The sequence below is a fragment of the Nannospalax galili genome, unplaced genomic scaffold (genome assembly GCF_000622305.1).
Source record: "Nannospalax galili isolate Female #2095 unplaced genomic scaffold, S.galili_v1.0 scaffold874, whole genome shotgun sequence".
Classification (NCBI taxonomy): domain Eukaryota; kingdom Metazoa; phylum Chordata; class Mammalia; order Rodentia; family Spalacidae; genus Nannospalax; species Nannospalax galili.
The window spans coordinates 365695-390938 of NW_008334302.1; the positions used below are offsets into that span (position 1 = coordinate 365695).

The 25244-nt window shown below is 35.3% G+C and overlaps 1 protein-coding gene across 4 annotated transcripts in view; it reads left to right on the forward strand.

Annotated features, from left to right (window-relative positions):
* The window catches only part of Slit2 (slit guidance ligand 2), a 354605-nt gene that overhangs the window by 201222 nt on the left and 128139 nt on the right, over nucleotides 1-25244 (forward strand). For all 4 annotated transcript variants that reach the window (XM_029561716.1, XM_017797197.1, XM_017797196.1 and 1 more), the window contains exons 5-6: nucleotides 10943-11014; nucleotides 23547-23618. In XM_029561716.1, the coding sequence (XP_029417576.1) occupies nucleotides 10943-11014; nucleotides 23547-23618 (144 nt within the window). The remainder of the gene's footprint in view (nucleotides 1-10942; nucleotides 11015-23546; nucleotides 23619-25244) is intronic.

Sequence of the window (25244 nt, forward strand, 5' to 3'; positions counted from 1 at the left end):
GGCCTAGGAGACTCCCAGACAGTAACCCAGCATAGAACTGGGAAAATGAACAGCAGACCCCAATCTTATCTAAAAGAATGTTGGCACCTGATTGCTGCTAGTTGACGAAGAGATGATCTTCCTAAAACAAGGATCTCTAGATAGGCTGACTAGACTCAGCGGATGGACTAGCACTGGGGAACGGCTGGGGGCACTGATAACACAGTGGACAGTAACAGGGATGACAGTATATGAGCTCCAGTGGGGGTGGTATATGGGAGGGTGCCATTTGGGATGTGGGTATAAAGATGAGTAAGATTGTTTGGGATGTTCTCTATGAAATACACACAAAAATCAATAAATAAAAAGTTTTTTGAGGAAGAAGCATAAAAAGTTTCTTCATGTTAATTAGTAGGTGTGAAAAACATTACCATTGAAATAAATCTACCTGATAACTTTATATCCATGCTCAGGTGCCAAGGATCTCAGAAAGTAACAAAATGTGACTAGTAATAATCAGATATATAGAGATTAGAAATGCATGTGCAAACATCTTAATGTCAATTGCATTAAAAATGAATTTTTCTGTATGAAACTATCTTTTAATAATGAAATGTAGATCTTTTTTAAATGCTAGAACCTTATTTAATTTTATGTTTTATAGGGTTTATACTGAGTATAATATTGTATAACTGTAATAATTCAACTGTAAACCTAAAAATGTACAGCCAATTTTGTAAGAGATGCAGCCTAGCTCAGAAAATTGTTATTGAATATGTCAATGCTGGTGTAATGAAATGCTTCTTCTAAGTATGTGGTTATTAAATAAATAATTAAAAAAAAACAAAATGTAAACATTTTAAAACATGTAAGTTTGTGAATGTGGACAGATACACAGACTGTTTAGCAGTGCCCTAAAGTTTTTTCTTTTATCTTTCATATTTAAGCCACCCAGAAGCCCAGGGGCCCCAAGTCCTGGCTGACCTCCCAGGTCTGCTCTGTTGCTTTCCAGCAATGGTAGAACCATTTACATCTATGCAGATCTCCTGGTTTGTTCCACTGTGAACTGCTGTCACTCAGCCCACTGGCTGTTGTGATGAGGACGATTTTCTCTGTGAGGTAGAAATAAACCACATTTGTTCAAGTGTTAAGATTGTGATATCTTTGAATTAGTCCATTGACATTTGCAAACCAATCCAGGCAATTCAGATATTCTTTCTTTTACAGAAGGACCCTTCTTCCGTTAGTGCAACTAAAAGAAACCAAACAAGTCAGAAAAGGATATATTTAGGTGTGTTAAGGTGTATAAAATTTTCTGAAATCATGTGAAATGAAAAATTTATACTTTGCAGTTAAATTCTCTAGTATTATCAACATAAACGGCATGTGTGTGTTGAGAGGACTTTATCACTGGCTACTTCTTACAAAGGTGTACTGACACCAGAGCTGCATTCAATGCTAGTCTTCAATCTACTTGGATTAATTATCTGTGTAGAATGGCTAAGTATAGCTGAGCATAGATCATTTTATGAGCTACCTTTGTAACAAATTGATTTGAGTGCCTTTTTGGAGCAGTTGCTGGGCAGGAATTGATTCAGTGGCCAATAGTTTGACTTACACCGCAGAATTGTGCTGGGTTTTCTTCTGGCATCCAAACAGAGTGTGAAACAGATGGAAGAATTGGTGGCACTGAAGTGCAGTTCTCCATCAATTTAAACAGTGAGGTGCCCTGGCTTCCATTATTAAAAGAGCTTCAGTAAAGGATGGCGGGTTAAAATTCCCATCGACAGCTGGCACAAGAACAAAACATCTCAGTGGCCTTCTGAATGCAAAGTAAACTTTGTCTCATGAAAATGGCATGACGTGTGTGGTGTGGTAGAACTGCAGAGGTCTAATTGTGAAATTTTGTGTCAGACATAAGCAAGCTACACAAAGGTGATGGGAATGGACTGTGTTTTAAATGTGCAGATTTGATGAATTTGGTCTGCTCCTGAAGGAGGCATCTTTACGTAACCTACAGCAGATGCACCCTATGTCACTTGAGTTTTAAATGCCTGTGAGTAGGGACTTCTGGGACTTGTAGTCTTCTCTGCTCCCTTCCAAACCTTCACCTTTCTAAATTCCTTATAGACCTTCATTTTGGCATCTCTGTGTTGCAGGTAAGCATGCCTACTTTTTACTGTTTGCATATTAGGTATGTAAGATGTGTAACACAACCAGAACTATCTCAGAACTGAAAAAATGTCTACCTGTTGCATAAGAGAAATAAAGGGTGCAGTTAAAAGCACCAATTCTGATCCTTCTTTTGTGCCCTATATCTGATACCATTTTTCATTTCCACCATTTTTGCCTCCTTTATTGTTTTCTCTTTCTTCTATCCTTTCTCTCTCTCTCTCTGAACTCATATTTTCCATGTTTCTTTCTTACTTCAACACAGCTTTCAGGCACTTCTCTGATTTTTCATGTGGACTTTGATGCTCTCTGGAGTCAAGAAGTTTCCTTTTTTCCCCCAAAGGGTGATGTGCCAGGGAAAACAAACTGCCTTTGGGGAGGGTCCTCCTAAATCTCCTGCATCCAGACCTTCTTCAGGACAGAGCAGACAGTGGGAAAAGGCGCTACCAGACGTGCACATGCATGACCTCTATTTAAGGATTCGGATTCCACCCATGCTGCTCACCTAATATTGAACCAGAAGTTACCTTTCAAAATTTGTTTTTCTGACATCTTTTGTATGTAGTTCAGAAGTCATGATATCATGAAAATGTGACTTAGGATCCCTCCAAACGTATGCTGAATAGTGAATGTGCTTTGTACATTTATCAGAAACATCCATTTATGATTGTCCTTCAAAAATTATAAAATGGCTTTTTACATTCAGAACACCATGACATGCCCAGATATGACTTACGAACTCTTAATGCTTTTTTTGTAATTCAGAAACTGTATATGATAATTTTAAATTTCCTGAATTTTAAGTGTATCTTAATATAACTCAAAGTTTGTTGAAATTGTGTTTAAGTATTTATTGATAATGACAGCAATATAAGTCACAAATACTATATTTAACCTGAAAAAAGAATTTTCTGCTTAATTTCAAATTGTATTTTGAAGGATATGGTTGGTGTGCTAAATTTCACTTTATTTGTAATGCATCTTCCAAAACTCCTGTTTGTTTTTATATATTTCCATGTTAAAATGATGATCTGTGACATTTACTAAATATTATTAATGTCTGTGAGTCTCTGCTGAATATCTCTTGTAATTTTCCCAAAAAGCCCTATGAAATTTGTTCTAAATATTAATCTTGGTTTATAGATTGGAAAAACTGAAACCTAAAGTATTAGAAAACTAAAGTAGCTCAAGGTCATAGAGCTAATAAATGGCATATCCAACATAGAACTCTTCAGATGTTGAAGACACAGTCAAGACCTGCGTTTCACCACATCAGGAACAGACAAAAACATGAATCATTATCCACAGCTCTGGAAGGCAGGGCCTAGCCTAGACGAGGCATTTGTTGGGTGGTAAACAGTCTATTGCACAAGCTCTATCTAAGCACGTGCTTTAGAAGGTGCATGGTATTTTCATGACCATTTATAGATGATGGAGTGGAATGTTAATGAGGTTGCAATGTTTGCCAAAGTCCCACAGTCAATCAGAGGGAGGGAGGGGAGAAGCACCATGTGGACCTCAATGTTCTTCTTTGAATGGTGTGACTCACAAGCCATGAAGAGATTCTCTATCTGCAGGACTGCATGATCATTTTCACCAGCTGTAGGTCACATTATCTTAATGTAGAAACACAATGTTTTTACCCTTCATTGGAGGCTGACCTTCCATTCCCTTTGGAATTACTTGCTCTGTATAGATTTCTGAACCCAAAGATAGACTAGACCACTCATCTTGAAGTTCCAAATCACTCTTCTGAGATGCCTTTCCCTGCGAGTCTTGGGATATTCTATAGTCATCCAATTATTCTGTGCACAAGACTCATAAACTAATGAAAAAATGTGTATGCTATTTCAGATTCACACATCTTTTACCCATACTCAGTTCTGTGGAATTTCAAATACATGAAAACAGTTTCTTTCCATGAAATGTACTTTTTGACCAAAAGAACTTCCTTAAGTAAACAATACATTTTATGAGTCAGAAATGTATCACTGTGATGATGTTTACAATTTGGCATGATTATTTGCCACTCAGATTTATATTTCTTTGCTTTTCAAAACTTAAATCTGGGCAAATATTCATCTGTCATTACTCAGTAGTTTCCAAAGTAGTCCATGGAAGTACAAATTTATGATATTCCAGGTCAAATTCTAAGAGAGGTTAAACTGCAGAGAAAAATAAAATTACCAGTAATTAAATTTACAGTCAGCTTTGCCATCTAAAGAAAATTTATTGCTTCATTGTGAGATATAGTTAAAATACTTTCACATAAAGTGAATCCATTTTTACATGATATAGGTATTATACATTGCCATTTCAATTTATATAATTAAAATGATATCACTGGATGCTGAGGTTAATGGGACACTCAACTGGAAACCATACGTCGTGGGCCATAAAACAGCAGCCCTGCAAGACTGGCTCTTTTGTGAAACGCTGATGCAGTAGGTCAGCACCACGGGATTATATTCCAACTTTTGAAAATCCTCAGACACACTAAATAGAAAGAATACTCATGGAAGTTACCTTTAATTTTTAGAAATAAAATAATTGAAAGAATCCATAAAGAATGTTTTGAATAAATATATTAGAAAATTCATTTCCTTGTACCCCCCTCCCCTCTAGAATATCTTATACAATTCAGGTGAGGCATCTAATGCTATCGTGCCTATAAACCTACCACATGAAAGACAGGGCAAGAGGATATTCATGAGTTTGAGGCTAGCCTTTATTATATGGAATCTGGACTGCAGAATGCAAGTCTGCCTCACATAACAAAATCAAGGCTTACAAGTCAGCTCAGTTGTTAAAAGTGCTTACTGGGTAACTTGAATTCAATGCCTGAGACCCAAATGCTAAGAGATAACCAACTCCCTCAAGTTGTCCTCTGGCTTCTAAAGGTGTGCCGTGGTACAGGTGCACCCACACATAAACACATACACAGAAACATGCAAACAACATGCTACCAAGTTGTCTTTTTAAGGCAAAAGATGAAAGTGTAGGGCAGGGAGGGATAGCTCAGTGGTTAAGAGCACTTGCTGCTCTTTCAGAGGACCAGAGTTGGGTTTCCACTACCCACAGTGCGTGACCCACAGCCACCTCTGATTCAGATCCAGATGACCCAGCGCCCTCTTCTGACATCTGTGATCGCCCTCTGCACATATGTGCACATATAAATAAATCATAAGTAATAAAGTACTCTAAACTATAAAAATAAATATGTTATGAAATGTTTTTATAGTGATTTCACAATTCTGTAAATACTTTTAAAACCATTTAACTGTACAGTATAAATGAGTCATGATATTTTGATATGTAAATTATATCTAAACAAAGCCTTGAGAAGGATTTTATTTTAATTTCTGAATCCTTAATTTCTTAGTATTTTTCTTTTCTTTTTTAAAAAATATTTTATTTATCGTTTTTATCTTATGTGTATGAGTGTTATGCCTGCATGTAAATAAGTGCACCTGTGTCGTGCAATGGCCACAGAGGACAGAAGAGGCTGTCAGATCCCCTGGCATTCGAGTTACAGACAGTTGTTAGCTGCCCTGTGGGTGCTGGGATTCAAACCCGGGTCTTCTGCAAGAACACTCAGTGTTCTTAACTGCTGAGCCATCTCTCCAGCCCTTTCTCAGTGTTTTTCGAATGGAAACAAATCTTCCTTTAGATTCTCAAAACTGTCAGAAATTACTTTTTACCCTAAAATCTGAAAAGTTTAGAGTGAAGTTGTGATGGTGAGATATCTTTGTAGACTAAAGGATTTTATAATGTCAGAATTGAGCACACATGTTAACATTGACCTTTTATAAAGTCAGAGCAAAGACCACACATGGACTTGGAAAATGCAAAGACGCAGAAACCACAACGGAGCTTGCTTTTCTGATGCAGTTAGATGATGGACACTGATTGGCTTTGCACAAAATCTATAAAGTAAAAATTTTGTTAAGTAAAACCCTAGGATTTTACTGCTGTTAAGATGAACAGAAAATTCCTTATTCATCAATTTAAATATCTAGTATACAAACACAAGCTTTTCTTATTCCAATTAATTTTCAATACAACTCTTATTATTGGCTATTGATTATTTAATCCATCCCAAGGTACATAGATTTTCATCTTGGATATCCATAAAACCTTATAAATGTTGTCACCATATAGAAAACCTTCTGTGGCAATTCTGTTAGGAGTAAGAAGCACTGGAATGAAGATACATCAAAAACTGAAAGAAAAATAGTTAATTGTTGGCATATCATTACTACTATGATCATTAAGCCTTTGGTTGTTAAGTACTACATGCTAATGTAGAGGAAGAACCCGATGAATGCCTAGATTGTTAATTAATGTATCAGGATTCATATGTTATAGACAGAAATAGGACTGAACAGCAGGAAAGCTCTCCTAACTGAGTGACTGAAATTTCCAAGAAGCCCCAAAGAGGACAATATGTCTAAACAGAGTAGGCAATGGAAGGCTCAACAAAGAAGTAAAATGTGTGTCAAACAGTTTCTTTTGAGGGCTTGTACATCTTTGTAATGCTTTTGGCTTCCTTTTGTATTGAAACAAGGCACTTACTTGGATTTTTTTTTTTTAATCTGAAAAGCAACAATTATGGGACAGCAGCAAGCGATTGTTTTTTGCATGCTGTTAAAGCCCACACCAGAGGTAGCTAGGGCAGCAGAAGGGTGGGTAGAACAAATTCTGGAAGTACTCTAAAGTGTAAGTGAAGATTTGCTGATGGGTTCATAGTATGCTCTAGAACATACTCAAAGTCTGAATCTCTCTAAAGACTGTGTTTCCTAAAATGAGATCCAGTAGAGTTTAAGAGGAAGTGGTTTGATACTGTTTCATTTTGGGGGACTAATGTTTGTACTGCTGGAGGTATGATTTATAAGGGATCATAAGTCAAAGCAAGAGGACCAGTTAGGAGTGAGTCCTCTGTGGAAATGAGGATAGCTGGCCGTCTACAGATGTTCTAACAGTGGTAAGGACAGTGGAGAGGGAGGAGAGGGTTCTGCTGGGAGACACTGAAGATGTTTGGGGAAAGGTCTGGCATTTAGAATGATGGTGTCTAAGATGAGAACCCCAGGGTTTCATGATTGGTCATATAGGCCCTTCTTCGGTGTGGTTCTTGGAGGCCTTTGTAACAATGCAAATGTAAAGCATGTAAAGTTTTTCCTATTAGACCTGCTTTCCTTTGCCCTGATTCTCCTTACTATGGGGACTGGCTCCTGAATGCAAGTCTTCCCAGATCTTTAGCATGCTTGCCATTTTCAGAAAACGAATACACCAATCTTTCAAGAGTGTCAATATTTTTTTTAAATTCTACAGGAAATGTCATATTATTACTGAGCATTTTCAATAACCTCTAAACTGACTTGATCATCTAGCCTCAACTCTCCAATACTGTGCGTGTGGTTGGCATTGACACATGCAAGCAGTGCACTTGTCTCTTCATTTTTTCCATTTGGTCACCGTGTTGCTCCGAAATCTCAAATGAGTCCAAATTCTGCCTGAGATGAGAGTCACCTTAACTTCCATCAAAGCCTGCATTTGGAACCAACTGCAGACTTTATTACTTAATGTTCTCTTTAAAAAAATACCTCATTCCCTGGGCACCGGCCAACTCTTGGAGACACTGCCTGGCACTATGTCTCTGCCCATCATTCCTGCCTGCTCTGAAACTCAATTTCCAGATTAATCTTCCTAAAAATCAACTCCAACCCAGTCATTTCTTTGCTCTGAAACATTTTTACTCTCTATTGCCTAGCAATACAATTCCAGGCTTCCCGTTGGCAGCTCCATCCCTCTAACTCAGCAGTTCTGCCTCATCTTGCACGGCTCATAGAACAACAGAATGCTCTCAACGATGCCTCCTGGTACCTGCAATGGTCTCCAAGAGTCAGAACAGGGCAATGGGGTCAAATAGCTGGGCTCCAAGTGGAGCAATGGTAGTATGTATGCAACCAACACCTCTATGGTACTTTCATCTTGGGACAGAGTCTCCTTATAGTCTCAGCTGGCCTGGAACTCACTATGTAGACCAGGCTGGCCTCCATCTCTGTGAGATCTGCTTGCCTCTGCCTCTGAGTGCTAGGGTTAACGGTGTGTGTCTCCACACCCACCTGGCTTTTCATTTGCTTTTATTTCTTATTTACCTCGTCTTCTTTACTGGATTTAAAAATTCCTAAACACAGCTGTGGCTAGCTCTGTTAGTAAGCCCTGACACACTGACTGAAGGTTCACATATGGTAGATATAAAATGAGTAAATGTGAATTGGAATGACTGAAATACTTGAAAATATGTAGCAAATATGAATTATTGCTAATATATAATCTAATCCATCATTTTCAAATGGCATAAGTCAAAGCATAGTATGAGTTAAGGAAACTCCAAGTTTATACACAGAGGAAGATCATATTGAGGCTAAGTAATCCGTAGTATCATCTTTAGAAGTTCCCAATTTGGGGTCAACATTTAACTGCATTTCCTATATGTTTAGTAAATAGTTTTATTATACAACATTGATAATTATTATTTTCAAAGCTTGGTTCCCTTTCATGCAGAACTAAAATAACAGTATCTATTTTCTAAGATGGTCATGGTAAATGAAACAAAGGATAATACCTTTTTCCTGAAGCATCAACTATTGCATATGTCAGCTTCTTTTAACCTCAGGTGAACATGGGGCCATGATTCCTCCTTGGAAGAGACCAACTAACACTGCCTGGTAGAGTAGTCTGGGATGAGACTCCATACCATTCTCAGGATCCTTCTGCTCAGGGAGACAGCCACGCAAAAATCATCAATCTTAGAGGAATAAAGAGCTTTGGGCCTCCTAGACTCTTACACACTCATAGGAACATTAGTAACTATTAGTAAAAGGAAGCTCCTCTATGCACTAGGAATCTACCATAGTTCCTCAGATAAAATTTAGTGTTAACTACCTAAAATCATCACCCCCCCAACCACTGATACTGGGAGTTTGACTCCAGTGCCTGGAAATAGAAGAGCTAGGATACCAGGGAAGGAAGTTGCCCCAGCTATGGAGGAAAGAAAGCTAGAGGCTCTAAGAGAATAGTCATCTAATTTTCTTTTCACATATATGCCCTGTAAAGGAAGCATTCTTTGTCTGAGAAGTGGAAAAAGAAATATTTAGAGAAAGTGACAGTGTAAAACAATCAGTGATTTTTCAGGGAACACAGTGAGTTCGTGTTTGCTTGAATTCCGACTTTTCCTCCTCTCGGTCTTTGCTGCTCTCTGTTGTTTCTTTCTCTGCTGTCTCACCTCTGTAGCCTCCTCTGAACAGTTTCCCCATTAAAGCTTTTAAAATACGTATTGTTAAATACTCTTAACTCAACGTAATTTAAAAAGGAAATCAGTCTGAATCAATGACAAGCAGGAAAAATAGAAAGTTCTAAGGAAATGAAGCTTTATGACTCCTAAGGATGTACTGAAATTATTGAAAGCAATAACGGACGGTATCACTTAGGAAATGGACGTCCGTCTTCACTCCTGCATAAGCACAAATGGGTGAATTTACTCCTAGAAGTAAAATACAGTTTTTGTTGGTCTTTTTTACCCTTTTTTGAGGAGGGCTAAATAACTGTCATTAAGTAGGTCACATTTATTTCTTTACAAATTGCTTAGCAAACGTTTTTATTTGAACATTAAGCATATTGCTGTATAGATGCAAATCTTGCTTGTGAGGAGCAAGAGCGTCTTAGCACTAATGAGGTCAAGACCAGGCGCTAAATCTCTGTATCTGCCAGTGATCTCCTCTTCTCTCTGTTGGCTACAAGTATGTGAATTACAAGCTCTGCTCATAACAGCTTTGAGGGAGATGGTGTGAATGAACCTGTTCAGTGTGCTTCCCTGCACTGGAAAATGGTTCAGTTTTTCTTCTGCTCTGCAACCATGGTCAGTAACTCCATCTTTCCTTGAGTGAATCATTGATCTTGGAATTTTAACAAAATGTTATTACCCTCATGGTTTCTTTAGCAGTTTGTTTGCTAGTTCAGCTTCCTGGTATATTCCCATGTAAATTAAACCAAGAGGAAACTTTTCCGTTTTCAATAGCATCCTTTGCATGAATATTTGTATCCTGCTTGTTAAGGCTAATAATACTATCTGAGCTCATAGAATTGCCTCTGTAGACACTGAAGGAAAAGCAATGATCCATTTCCGTATGGGTGATTTTTGTGTGTGTGTGCAAACTCTTCAACTCAGAGTGCTTTACTCCTTGATTAAAATGCATTTCTCTATTAAATTAAGATGTAAATATAGACACTCTATGTTTATGGTTATAATGGAATTATTTAAGGAAGGCTTTAAATCAGCCTACTATTAATATTTCATGCAGAAACTTAATTTTATTGTTGGACTGGTGCTGTCATATTCCATTTGGAAGGTTTCTTAAATTGCTGTGGGAAGTGCATTGTATGGTCCAGCTTTTATCACTTTCTATTCAGCCTTTTCTAAGAAGATAAGTTTTAATAGTGATTTTGGACAAATATCAAATTCTAAAACTTCAAATTCCCCTGAAACTGAGTTCTGAAGAACTATTTGTTTTGATGAAATATTTTACTTTACACTTTATGCAGTTGGATCAACTGTTAAATTAAAAGCATCATACTTTATAATTGAACATAGATTTAATGATATTTATTCCAGCCTTTGATTTATATTAGAATTATACATTATTTTATAAGAAATTGCATTATTAATTTCTTTACATTTACCTGGGACAAGATTTTATAACTTGATCATTTTCTCTTTCTCTTTTTTTAGTGATCTCAGTGAAAATCAAATTCAAGCCATTCCAAGGAAGGCTTTTCGTGGGGCAGTTGACATTAAAAACTTGTAAGTATTTACATACATTTTAATTTATAATGTTTGTTAAATTATCAGTTTTCTACATCAAGCTTAGATTTAAAAATTATCAGGAAAATGATGGACTATTTGTGTAACCTTTTTTTTTAAAGATCTAACAATAACATAAATTTTTGCTGCTTGAAAAGATTCTTAGGTAGAAGATGTATGTCAATTCAGGAGTTATCAGATTCTTTCTTCAAAACCATGGTTAGGACTTTAAAACCTAATGAAATGTGAAAAACTCTTTGTGATTTTCCCTTTTCCGCCAGGCACTTCTTACTTGCTTTGCAGTTCAGTCAGGGTAAGCTGGAAGAGGAGTGTAAGAACTAGGGTTTTGAATGAGTAGATATATTTTCTAGTTAGAGATAAAGTGAACTTAGAACTGCAGCTTTCTCTGGAGCTTTTAGATTCCCATTTTCATTAAATACTAAAAGTGTGAAAACAAGAAAGCTATATTCTCCTTTATGTGGATTTTTTTCCTCATAGCTTTTTCTCTCATATTTTTAAGGAATATATGCATAACCTCTCTTAAGAATGAAGAAAGAATAAAAAAGAAATGTACATTTATTTTCCTTGATAAATCTTTAATCTGCTTTCTGGAGGAGAGGTGTGTAAGTGCCGATAGCTCTTGTGCCACCTGTCACATTTAAGTACTCAGTGACAAAACTAATATTGTCAATATATATCTTTATACATTTCAAAGTACCATATTAGTCTCCTAAAATTATGAGTTTCAGTTGACTTTAAATGATAGTTCTTAAAATATTTTCCTTGGCTGTTGCAGTACCTTGGAATTTAGGGTTAAAGAACCCCTGTATGCTGAGATTAACTCTCGCAATCCAATATTTCTTAGCTAGGAATAAACAGAACAGGCACTTTTTCAAGAATTAACTGATATTCAGAATTCTCCATGGTAGGATCAGCAGTATTTTTCTCTAGTAGAGAAAGTGAAACAGATGTTTTCCCTTGTCAAAGAGGACAAGTGTTTATAAAGCCACAGATTTCGGCCACTATATATTCTCAATACAAATGTTTTTATTTTCTCCTAAACTTGTGCTTTCCAAATGTAAAAATAAAGGCAGAAAAATACAGGCTTCCAGGTATAAATGTTTAGAACTCTGGCTGGTTTTTTGTTTTTGTTTTGTTTTGTTTGGGGGCTTTTTCTTTTCTTTTCTTTCTTTTTTTTTTGTGCACTCACTCAAACGAAAAGGATTTCTTTCTTTTTAAAAAAAAAAAAAAAAAAAACTTTACTAGCAAGGACTTTGAGAACTTTTAAGTTAGATTTACTGACATAGTGTTATCCAGCCTGTCTCAGTCAGTGTATTATGTGAGGTTACACTATGACTCGATTCCTGTCTTGAACCTACTCAGGTTGCATTGGCTACAGTTGACCACCCTTGAGGAATATCATTTGTTACTTTACAGAAAATATTAGCTCTAAGTTCTCAAAACAAATGTCTTACTATTCTGAAGATATTCACAGCATCCAATTCTGTGAGGACATGTTCTTGTGTATATGAGGGTACATTTAGGGTGCTGACCTATCATGAGGGGAGTTTTTTCACGTCTTCTTCAATTAACCTAGAAAACAAGTTTAGAGATTAAATAGAAAGTGAGATAGAAGCTCAGTTGCCATTAAAAAATGGACATTTTAATACCTTTTTTTCCCTCTCCTCACATTCATGAATTTTTCTCAAATTTAAAGACTATTGTATATGCCAGGAGATGAGTTTAGGAATACAGTTCAAGAAAGCTTTGCTGTATTTTGGATTTTCAGAAACAAGCAATCATTCCACATTTCTACACCTTAGGATTCCGTTTTATAAAATAAATATAGTGGTTGCTTGAATTTTCTTGCTGTGGTTATTAGGTATTTACTTAATGAGTAAGAGCTCTTAAGACAAGACTATTGTATATGCCAGGAGATGAGTTTAGGAATACAGTTCAAGAAAGCTTTGCTGTATTTTGGATTTTCAGAAACAAGCAATCATTCCACATTTCTACACCTTAGGATTCCGTTTTATAAAATAAATATAGTGGTTGCTTGAATTTTCTTGCTGTGGTTATTAGGTATTTACTTAATGAGTAAGAGCTCTTAAGACAGTAAAATGCTATGAAACTATAGTATTGCATTCCACACTGCAGATATTCAACTAGTGTCTGCTAAAAACCATCTATGAAAAATACTAAGGAAACAGGATAGTAGCATGTATGATAAATTGCAATGTTAGAATATAATTACTAGACTAGTAAAACGTGAACATGGTTATTCTATTAGGAATCAGTTAGACATGGAGCTGAAAATGGAAAAAAATATACTAGAAAATACCAGATTAATATAGAAGAAAACAATCATTTACAATAAAACATTAAACACTATAGGGATTAAGGAAAGAAAATATTAGAGTATAATTAGAAGTTCCATAGAATGCCGGGAAAAGAGTTCCTGAATTAATGTAAAAATAAATAAATAAATAAAGTTTTCATAAATTGTGTATTAGTAATAGCAAATAAGAGTGAATGAAGAATTTATTAAGTAGGTCAGTGACAACCTTATTTAACCATTTTTATGTGATTGGATTATCAAAAGCAAAGTGGTGTGTTTGTGTGGTGTGTGTGTGTGTGTGTGTGTGTGTGTGTGTGTGTCTAAGAATCTGAATGTGATTGTTTTTAAGAAGCAAAGTGACAAGATCCACACGGTGAGAAGCTGAGGAACATGGCATCCACACAGATTCACCTTTAGCATTTATGTTTCTGTGGAGGAAATGTGGCTTCAGAGAGAGCCTTAGGCTGAATGAGTACACTGAAATAGGAAAATAAACACAATCCTCCCACGCTCATTTTTCATGACATGATGTAAGAGGAAAAGGGCAAAACTGAAGGGTCACAATGCACAAGTTTTAAGTAATTGAATTTATAAAATGAAAATATTGCACAATTTTACAATTAGAAAAACATCTTTTTAGAATTAGGAATATCTAAAGCAGCATCATTAAAAATAGGTCTCCGAGTATATGGGCTTCAGTGGGAGGGTGTATGGGAGGGTGCCGGTGGGGACGCGGGTATAAAGATGATTAAGATTGTTTGAGCTGTTGTGTACGAAATACACAAAAAATCAATACAAAAATTTTAAAAAATAGGTCTCATTTCAGGCTGGGCGTCATGGCACACGCCTTTAATCCCAGCACTTGGGAGGCAGAGGCAGGCGGATCTTCGTGAGTTCGAGGCCAGCCTGGTCTACATAGTGAGTTCCAGGACAGCAAGGGGCTACAGGGAGACCCTGTCTCAAAAACTAAAAAGAAAATTTAAAAAGATAAAATAAGTATAAATAAATAGAATTTTAAAAAAATAGGTCTCATTTCATGGGACTGCGCATGAAGTTTAATTTTATCATTCAGATGTAAGAAACAACTGTTAAAAATGATAAAACAAATTTAATTCACATTATTATTAAACTAGTAGCTATATCCATCAAGTAATGCATAGCCACTGATGATAATATTAGTGTTCAGGTCCAGAGATGAACAGTGCTTAGTTGTATTTATCATGGCTGTGTTGCAGATATTTCCAAGTTGATCGCCCTGCTTTGGGTACTGGTGACTACTGTACAGTATTCAGAGACTAAAAGAGAAAGAGAAGGAAGAGCAGAAGGCATCCGTGTCTTGGCTGCTGCGCGGGGATCCTGCCTTGTGGAACACTGTCTGAAAGCCCATCCTGACCCGTCAGATTTGCCACACCTAGGCCTTATGCAGAGCAAACTCTGGGTTCCACACAATCTCCAGTGAAAGCACTTGCTGTAATCTTGTAGATGGGCTAAATAACTAAAGGCAGCATACTGGGAAGGTGAAATTGATGCTGTGGAAATACTGCAAATTAGAAGACTTTTATTTACGTTCCTCAAGGCGAGCTCCACTAAAACTATTCTAGACAGATGGACATTCATCTTCGTGTTAAGCATCTCCAGAGAGAATTCACCATAACTTTTTCACTTATCTCTTCTTTATTTCATAGCTTGATTAAAATGCTGTTAGTATTGGATATTGTTACCTCTTTTGTTTGCCGCAGCCACAGCCTAAACTAGTGTTTTGTCTTAACATAGACAGTCAGATATCAGGAAAGCAAAATCATATACAATATCAAAAGAATGATAGCATTCATAACAGCAATAGGATTTACAAGTATAGTTTCAAATCACAAAATCGGTACTATAGATACCCTGTCATTACCAACTGATGTTTCTTCAGTTAGCCAATGCTTACAAAACATACCTTCAAACATTTATGTACATAATTAAAGAGTTAATGATGAATTTGTGAAACTTTTTTCTCTCCTAATCCTGTCTAGTAAGAAATAATTATGGTATGCATTGTATTCTTTAAAATCATCTAGTTAGAGGGTGTTTCTATTTAATTTTATCATCTTGGAGAATGTTCTCATTTAGTCTTTGTTTCTTTGCAGATACTCGAGTGCATATTCTTGAAGTATTTACTTTATGAATTCAGAAATGTTCTAAGAGTCCCTTGTTTTTATAAAAAAAAATATTCCCAATTATATTTACCTTATGATTTAAGGGAGAAGTACAAAAATGTAAACCTAAAAATGAAACAGCTTGCCTTTGTTTATTCACTTCCCAAAAGTCTGATTAAATTTTACTTTATTTACTGAGTTCAAAATGAATACTTAAAAAATTGAATCTATATAAGAGTTGTTTTAGACATTCTGTATAAAGTAAAACACACCTGCTTTTTGCTTCTTTCATTTCGTTCTTTATCTTTAAAGTATCTGCCACACACTTTTCATCTCTCATTGGCCCCAGCCTTTATCCATTGCCTGATTGATTGCACCATTCTGATTACAACATCCTTACACCTGTGAGTCTTATCCTTTTGCTCTAGGAAAATTAATTCTTCATTGAATTATATTTTCCAAAATATTAATGTTTTTTTATGTGCATTAATTTATAGACAAAGGTATAAGTTGCAGAATGATTCAGAATGATTGTGTTCCATAATTCATGGTGCCAACTGGACAGTAAATATGTATGAGTATGACACTTTAGGCAAAACATTCCAATAAATGGTACATTGTTTATTAACAATAAGGACATTTGATAAACCAAAAGTTAATCTTTATACATTGTTAGAAATTTTATGACCTGCTGGAACTCGGTCATCTCCCCCTTTCTTTTTAAATTTATTTTTATTTTATTTCATTTTTTCTTTTTAAAAATTTCACTGACCCTCATAATTGGCACACTCCCATACAACTCCATCAGAGTTACATAGAAAGGTTAATAATATATATCACTATGTTTGTGTATTTTTCTAGTTTTATACATCCAGCTTACTTTCTCTTCTTCATCATTTACATAATTCACAATAAGAGATCAAAAGTTTCTCATATAGCGTAGAACCAACATGGAGCCATCCAGCTGTGTGAGTTTCCTTGTGCATATGCAGGACTTCATTGCCGCCATCATAATCATAATTGAGAAAGTTCCTTTAGTCAGTTTTTAAGTTTAGTTAATTCCTCACTTATCATAAAAAATCTATTAGCTATCGAAATAAAAACTGTAACTGCTCATACCCAGCTCCCTCCCAGATAGTTTTCATTAGACTGGAAAGACTTTGAAAGAAAAACTGTTCCTCATTCATGAGACCTGTTGTCCTCCTTAGATAAAATCCCATGGGAATTCAACATGTCATAGAATCTTCAATACCTATAGAATGATGTTGCTGCTGCTGCTGAAGATAGATAAATGATAATAGATTGATAGATGATAGATAGATAGATAGATAGATGATAGATAGATGATAGATTGATAGATAGATAGATAGATAGAAAATGGTAGATAGATGATAGATAGATGATGGATGGATAGGATGGATAGATAAATATGTAGATGGATGGATGGATAGATAGATGAATAATAAGAGTCATGTAGGTAGTTAGCAAATAAATGAGTTTCATTTCATGATGGCCAGTGCACTCCAACATGATGCCTGTGGAGCTGATTGAGAAATTCAGGGGTTTTTAGAGAGAGAGAGAGAGAGAGAGAGAGAGAGAATGAATATGAATGAGAATGAATCAGCAATGTAACAGGTGTCACAGATGTTTGGGAAGTGTCTGTGATCCCACAATCTGGTTCTTCTGCTTTCCCTCCCAAGGCATCTGATTTGTGATAATTCCAATAACTATAATGAACTCAGCTATCAAATACCTCTTGAACTTTTCATTTTTTTATATCGAGGATACTTGAAACCATTTTTCTTCAATAGCAAATTTTCTTCCATAAGTATGCAATGTATCTTCATAAATGTCTTCAAAGCAAAACAAAATAATGCAAACAAAATACAGAAAAAACTGATTAATTTGGAATATCAGTGTACCTATTTTAAAAATAAAAACTGACATGGATGGTATGGTGCTGTGATGTTCAATGAGACAGAAAAGACCTTCATATTTCTTGATTCTCCTCATAGATCAGCCCATTTTTTAAAATATTGTATTTATTATTTTTGTTTTATCTGTATGAGTGTATTGCCTGTGTGTATGTGAGTGCACTCATGTCATGCAATGCCGTGGAGGTCAGAAGAGGGTGTCTGATTCCCCTGGAACTGGAGTTAAGGACGGTTCGTAGCTGTCATGTGGGTGCCAGGAATCAAACCCGGGTCCTCTGCAAGAGCAGTCAGTGCTCTTAACTGCTGAGCCATCTCTCCAGCCCCATAGATCAATTAGCCTATTTTTTACTACTGACCAGCTAATTGATTTTGACCTCCAGGTTATATTATTATTAGATAATTTTTAGCAAAGGTGCTAGATATTTTTCAATGATGCATTGATTTCATCTCATGATGACATGGTTCAAAAGCATTTTATGAATTCAAATGATTTGTTATAGGCACTAAAGAAAAGCTGTAAGAACAAAGCTGAAGTTTGTCCTGGTTCTATGTAGTTTGTGGGGATACAGCCCTTTCCCTGAGAGAGCAGTCAGCTTTACTGAACGTTGTGACATCCAGATTCTACAGGCATTCTGACTAGTCCTGGTAATTTGAGTTTGACATGGACTTTGGGTTGTCTTCCATTGCTGCTGCTCTTTGCTCTGGTCTGAGAGTCTTGGTTGGTTTTGGAAATATTCACTGAACACTGTCATGATCCTACTAATACTGTTCTTTCATGGAGCTGTTCCATCTATAGGGAAAATTCTATTTTACTCTACTCAATTTTAAGGATTTTTTTTTTTTGCAGTGTCAGAAATTTAATCCATGGCTTTGTGCATGTTAGGCAAACATTTCACTATTCAGCCACATCTTAAGGCCTCTAGCGATGCCTTTTTTCTACCCTCATTTCATTACTTCAGCCTCGTCTAGAGCAGTCACTTCCTCTGAAATCTCATGGTGTTTGAAACCTGGCCTCAGTTTTTCCAAAACACTACTTGAAACAGAAAAGCATCATGAATTGGTTTCTCCAATCTCTTGGGTTCTGAGTGGGGAATTTTGAAACCTAATATTCAATTACAGATTAATAAAATATTTGCTCTTTACTATGTATAAGTTCTTCGACTATGTGAGTCACATCTTCTCATAAAATTGAGATGCTAGTAATAATTACCTTTTTAAATTCATAAGAAAGATGATTAGATGATATACAATCTGACAGTACCATGCTGTGTATTCAAGAAATATAATCAAGTATTAATATCAATCTCTTAGTTTCTATCATCTTGGATTATTTTTATTTAGAATTATCAGAACATGAATATCAACAAAGTCATCTTTCCTCCAATATCTGTTAAAAAATATTTCTCCCAACCTGTAGGCTCCTCAAAAATGAAAAGTATATATAAACTTGTAATAAAGAATTTTCAAATAAAAGTGAAGATTGCATATTCCTTAGATATACTAAACACTGACTGAAAGACTGTAAAAAGATTAAATCTTGCCAGGTGTGGTGGAGCACGCCTTTAATCCCAGCACTTGGGAGGCAGAGGCAGGCGGATCTCTGTGAGTTCAAGGCCAGCCTGGTCTACATAGTGAATCCCAGGAGAGCTGGGGCTACAGGGAGACCTTGTCTCAAAAAAGACCAAAAAAAAGATCTAAAGAAATAGAAATTATTTTTAGTTTCTCAGAATAGTTTTTCACTTGATCATCGACTTCACCATGACCAGGCTCACACTGATGTGCTCTTATTCTGACAGAAATGATGTAGTTGATGTGGTTGTTTAAATTTATGTTGAAAGTGTTTATTTATGTGACACAAGTTTTACTATTTTTGTATTATTTATATATTGGAATATAAATTTTAGAATATAGTTTAAAATAACAATTGGAGTGGAGCTTATATATTTTGAAACTTACATGGTATTGGATTTTATCCATACAGAAAGATACTGTGTCAATACCTTTAAGAGACTTTTCTTTCTTTACTCCCCATGCAATACATTTTTATCAGGTTCCTGTACATTATGAAATATTCTTTCTTTTTAATTATTTTTACCACTTTAATGTGTTTTAAATCATATAGATTTATAGACATTCATCTTTCTATAGCAATATGAACATCACATGTGTCTAGTCCCTTAGATCCCAAAATACAACCAAACTCGAGCATAGACATACTTACTTTGTTGAAAGTTTTGTTAATCTTGTCAGATAATGCATTATTTTGGATTTTAATGCTCTGTGCTGTTTCACAGTTAAGTGTATTTTACATGTTCTAATTGAAAGCCAATGAGTAATTGATCATATTTCTTAGAAGCTGTAGAGAAATACCAGTTTGCTACGAGTAGAGACATAACCAGTTAATTTAACACCAGAAAGTATTTTTTTTTACATCAGATTAAAACACAGTATGGTAGCTCAATTTTAAAGGAAGGAAATAGGACATTTTTAAAGTACTTAAACAACATAATACAGTATCTCCATAATAAACCTTATTGTATCTCTTTTAAACTTAAGTTTGGAAACAATATATATCATTTGCATGCTAATAATAAACTGTACTTGGAGACTACACTAATTTATTTTTAGTATGAAATAAAACCCAATCGGCTTCAGAAATTTTATGTTGTGAGTCACGGAGTGATACTTCCTAGTGTGCAAGTCCCTCGGCAGAATGTTTGGTCTGAGACTACATTTCCCCAAGCTATGAAAAATAAAAATGGACAGCTTGGAGTTTCCCAAATATCAGAGGAGCTTTCTCCACTGCAGAAAAGGGAATCTTAGGGCTAATGCTGAGAGAGATGATGATGATGTTTTTAACATGATTATTTGTGTTGGATAGAGCGGTGCTTGAAAACACAAATGTACAAATTAGGATAGTGAAGGATATAAATGGAGAAAGGGTTTCAAATTTGAACAGACACAAAAGGAAATGAAAGAAAAGACACAAAAGCTTGTGCTGATCCAGGCTGACTGAAGATATGAGTAAACCCGATGTGGTATAATGTTTCTTTCCAGAAAATAAGAAATGTTCCCCCACCCTTTATATGAAGTAGCCCATTTACAGTGAAAGCCCCAGAAAGTTTTGGCCTACTGGACCCTTTTCATTCAATTCTCTATAAAGACCAAAATATTTACCCTGTGACTGGCTGAATAGTTACAACAATAATCTTTGGAGAAGTGAGGGGAAAAAAGGACACATCCTCCGAGTCCCTTAACTCAGAAGAATTCCGTGGTGGAAATGAAAATCCCATCTAAAGAAAGTCAGCCTGTCATTAAATGCATGGGCGAGAACAGATTTTTTCTTGTTTACAGAAAGCGCAACCTCCCAGGATTTGAAGGGCAACTCAGAGGGACAGGAGCAGAGTGAGGGAAACAAGGTACATGCAAAGAGGCCAGATTTTCTGAAATAAATTATGCTTTTGCACAGTTTTGACACTGTTTATCCTGAACCATATGCAGACAAATGGAGATCTGCATGGAGAGGTTGTCTCATGAGCAGACATGCGAGCACACAGCTTTCCATAAACTCTCACTTGAATAGAAAAAAAAAAAATCACCACTCATGAAGAGATTAATCACCTGTTTGCTTTTGGTTATCTTTGTGTACAAGTAACTTCAGAACTATTTTTGTTTTTAGAAAATATGTCCTCTGAAACAGAACAACATCCATAAAACTTTTAAGGAAAACTTATGTCCTATTAAACGCAACAGGCATGAAAGCTTAGATTTTTTTTTTTAAGATTCAAGAGTAGTATGTAGCTATACACAGTACTAAAACGGAGTAAAATTGCTGAAGTTTCTAGCAGTAATACAACTTGCCTGGCATGAGGAAAGTGATTGGTCTCTTAGTCCTTGTAGGACAAGATTTGCTTGAGTGCTTTCTGGCATGCTAGTGCTTCCCCTTTGTGTATTGTATGCATGATTTAGAAGAAGCTGTGTCAGCACTGATTTATACATTGACAGCTAAGGATAATAAGATATGGGCAAACATACAGCTCACCCTTTTACAGATTAACCTGGAGACTGCATTAGGCAAATTTGATAGCATTAAAAGATTTTGCCAATTTGTCTGGAAACAATTTCTCTTTTGTAGCATGTCAAGAGTAACACTTCATGCCATTGTACTAATTTAAATGGCTTTGATGAATTGTTCAAGAGGTTAGAGAATAGTAGTGTAGATATATATTTAGCACTTTGAAATAAAAAGGCTATTAACTTAATTGTTAAATGAATTTAATCTTTAAAAATCAAAAGTCCTTAAGAATCTAAGTGTTTTCTTGGAGTCATAGCAGCCAGATTATATCATAAGGCTTTAAAAGTCTTCTTGGAAAATGAAATTATAGTTCTGCATTACTTCCTAATAAGTTGAAATGGTTTATGCTATTACAGTACAGAGTCATAGCTATTACATGGGGGAAAGCCTAAGTTTATAAAGCAATTACACTGTATCTTCTCCAGGTGCATCTGTTTTCATGTTATCCTCGATTGTACGCACCATTTGCATGACATCAAAGTAGTTTGTGTATGATTGTGTCCCTTGGAGAGCTGTTTAAAAATGAGATGTATATTTCATGAGATAGTCTTTGTGTACCTGATTTCTAAAGTAAAGACTCTGGAGAGTTTACTCTGAAAGTCACCATACTAAATCACTGTAGTTTTATTAAGTAGTCATAAGAAAATTAGCTGTTTTAGGAAATGTTCAAACTCTTGTTTAAGAGCAGTCCTCAAATGTAAATTAGTCCTTTTGGCAAATTCTGAACTTGAAACAAGGATGAGATGCATCTGTATTATGATCATAATTTCACCCCTGTATGTCCGCATTCTCATAGCAATGCATGGAGAGCTAATACTCACCTGACTATTTCATCAAACATTTCATTTGTGTCTCAAGAGAAGCATTAAAATGTACTTTCTCTACTAGAATAATAATTCCTCTAAGCATCAAGCTACTAGACTTAAAAGTGCTTTATGGAAGCAAGCCTGGAGGGTGTATAGTACTTAGTACACAGCTGTTTAGTCCAAGAAAGTAGACTTCGTAACATGAACAGCAAAGCTTTGAATTTCAAAAATAAACATCAGTAAAAGAGCATCAAGCATCATTGCTTTTCTTTCCGCCATTGTATTTTAACATGCAGTACTTAAACAATTGGAGAAGAGTTATTTGTTTGAATTGTCTATTTAATGAACTGAGAACAACATTTAAAATTATTTTTATAGATATATGCAGACTCTTAAGAAAATACCTGAAGTTTATGGGAGTTTTGTCTTAGCCTAAAGTCAGTATCTTAGAGAAAGGCAAAAGTTTTATTTTTCATTTTAATGATTTATTTTTATTTTTTTATTAAATTTCCTAATACTGAAAAAATTTATTTTCTTCAAGAATCACAATTCTGAAGGATTTATAACTCAAAGGAATGCTAGATTTGCATTCTAGAGAATTTACATGTAATGATAAAGAATTCAAATTCTGAGGGTAGTGAAGCCCCTCATACAGGATGACTTCAAGCTTTCTAATGTGCGTTATTGGTAGGGAATAGAAGAGAGATACTAAGAGTGACATTTCTTTTTCAATTTGGAGTTCTGGAAAGAAAACTGCTTTTAAAAGATGGAAACCTGAAAGTAGTCTTACTCTTTCTTGCCAAGGATAGTGGAATTAACATGCAGCTGGGCTTCTCTGATAAATGGATTCTGTTAGGTCACTGAGGGGGTGCATGTGACATTAAGTGATTTACAGTCCTTTACCTTAATGAAATTGTTTCAGCAAGATGACGCTGAAAGCTCTTAATGGATAGCTTTTCTTGATGTAATGAAATTGCATTCCTATGGCATTTAATATAAGGTGCAGTTATTATTTACTGGAGCTTTCCAGGGGCTGCTATTTGCACAGACAGTTCAGAACAAAAAGAGGTTTCAGTAGCTGCATAGAGTCCAGAGTGGCTTGTGACATTCTGAAGCAGATGAGTGTGTGTAAGAGAGAGCATTTTAGGAAGTGTGGTCGGCGTTTCACAGTCCCTTCAGAAGTCTTCCTGTCACCTACAGCCTTTCAATTACATACATCCTTATAATCTGTTTAACAGGCAACTGGATTACAATCAGATCAGCTGCATTGAGGATGGGGCATTTAGAGCTCTGCGGGACCTGGAGGTGCTGTGAGTACCCTAGCTTGTTTCTCTCACTCTTTCACAGGAGGTTTGTTTCTGGAAAGTGGTAATGTAGTGACTTAAGTTCTTTCTGTCTTACAACCCTATGTTGAAATGTTCTTCTAAACAAAAAAACAAAAATACTCTTTAAAAAATGACCAGGGATGTAGAAGAGTCAAACCTGTGTGCAAAACCATGCATAGGCTGCCTATATATGAATAGTCCGTGTTTAAGAAGGAAACTCAGATGATCTCTTTATGACAAAATATTCTCAGCGACAGAAAGATCTTGGGGAATTTCTCAAATTGCTATATCTCAATATAGAAAACATTTTTTTTAGGAACTTCAAAAATGTCATCCACTTATGCTGATATGTTGTTATATTTTGTGATTATTATGCAATGGAAAGGTGTTTTGTGATTTAATCATGCAATTTTCCATGAGATAACTATTTTTGAAAACTTACTTTGAAATCTAATTCTTAATTTGAATAAGCCACTGACTGAGGTGCATTTCAGCCTTCATTACTGAGGTACAGCATACAGATGGGGATAATAACTGAATCCTCTCTTTTCTTGGACTGCATGGCTGACAAATTTGGTTAGAGGCAACTAAGCATTCTCTTTTGAATTCCACTTGATAAAGTAGTTTGGTAAAATAAACACTTTCATAAAATATAATTTAAATGAACCTATGGTTATTAAAGCGCCCAATGCTGTTTATGGGTTTCTAGAAATTTTTTTAAATGAAAGACTAATATTTCTAGATTTTAAAATTTCTTAAAATTCCCCCATGAATGATAAAAATATTTTTCTGCTTTCATTCATAACACTCAGTCAGAAATCCTAAGTTGAATCAAATGTAAAGTGGTTTTGAATTTTTTGTCTGTTTGTTGAAAGTTACACAAAAAGCAAATCACCCTTACTAATGAAATAGATTTATTGGATACTTTTTGAGTTCATTAAAGAAAATGAAATCTGAAAACAAATTATCTTTCAGCATGCTTTATTTTAGTATTTTCTCTGTGATTTAAAAAATTTTTATTGCAAGTTAAAGAAAAGTTTCTACCTCTCATGACTTCTTATTATTTTAAAGTTTTATGCCTTAATATGTTGGTTTAAATATATCATAAAACAAAATTATAAGTTATCCCCTATGAGAATGGTAGTTTTATTTTGGTTGAAAAAATTCTTAATGTTTTCTATAAGAAAAGCTTTCAGTGTTTATGTTATAAATTTTATACAGTCTAGTTTTAAAGTCACTTTTTATCCTGTGTGCCAATACCTGTTTTCTCTGTGTGGTAGAATGGAGAGGAGAGGAGAGGGGAGGGAGAAGGAGAAGGAGAGAGAGGAAAACGAAGCAGGAAGAGGAAGAATGGGGAAGAAGTTAGAAGAGGAGGCTATGCTAGCTGTTGGCACACGTTACTCCCAGAATGTATTTACTTATTCGTTGTAAACTTCAGTACTTATTCTTAGACTCAGAAAGACTTTGGAAAACAATCTTATTTTCTTATCATCTTAGTAAAATTCCTAAGCTTTGACTTTTTTAAGAACCATTATCAGAAATATACCACAGTGATAACCAAAGATTAATAATTCATAGAATTAAATAAAATTTAAAACATTGGGAATTTTA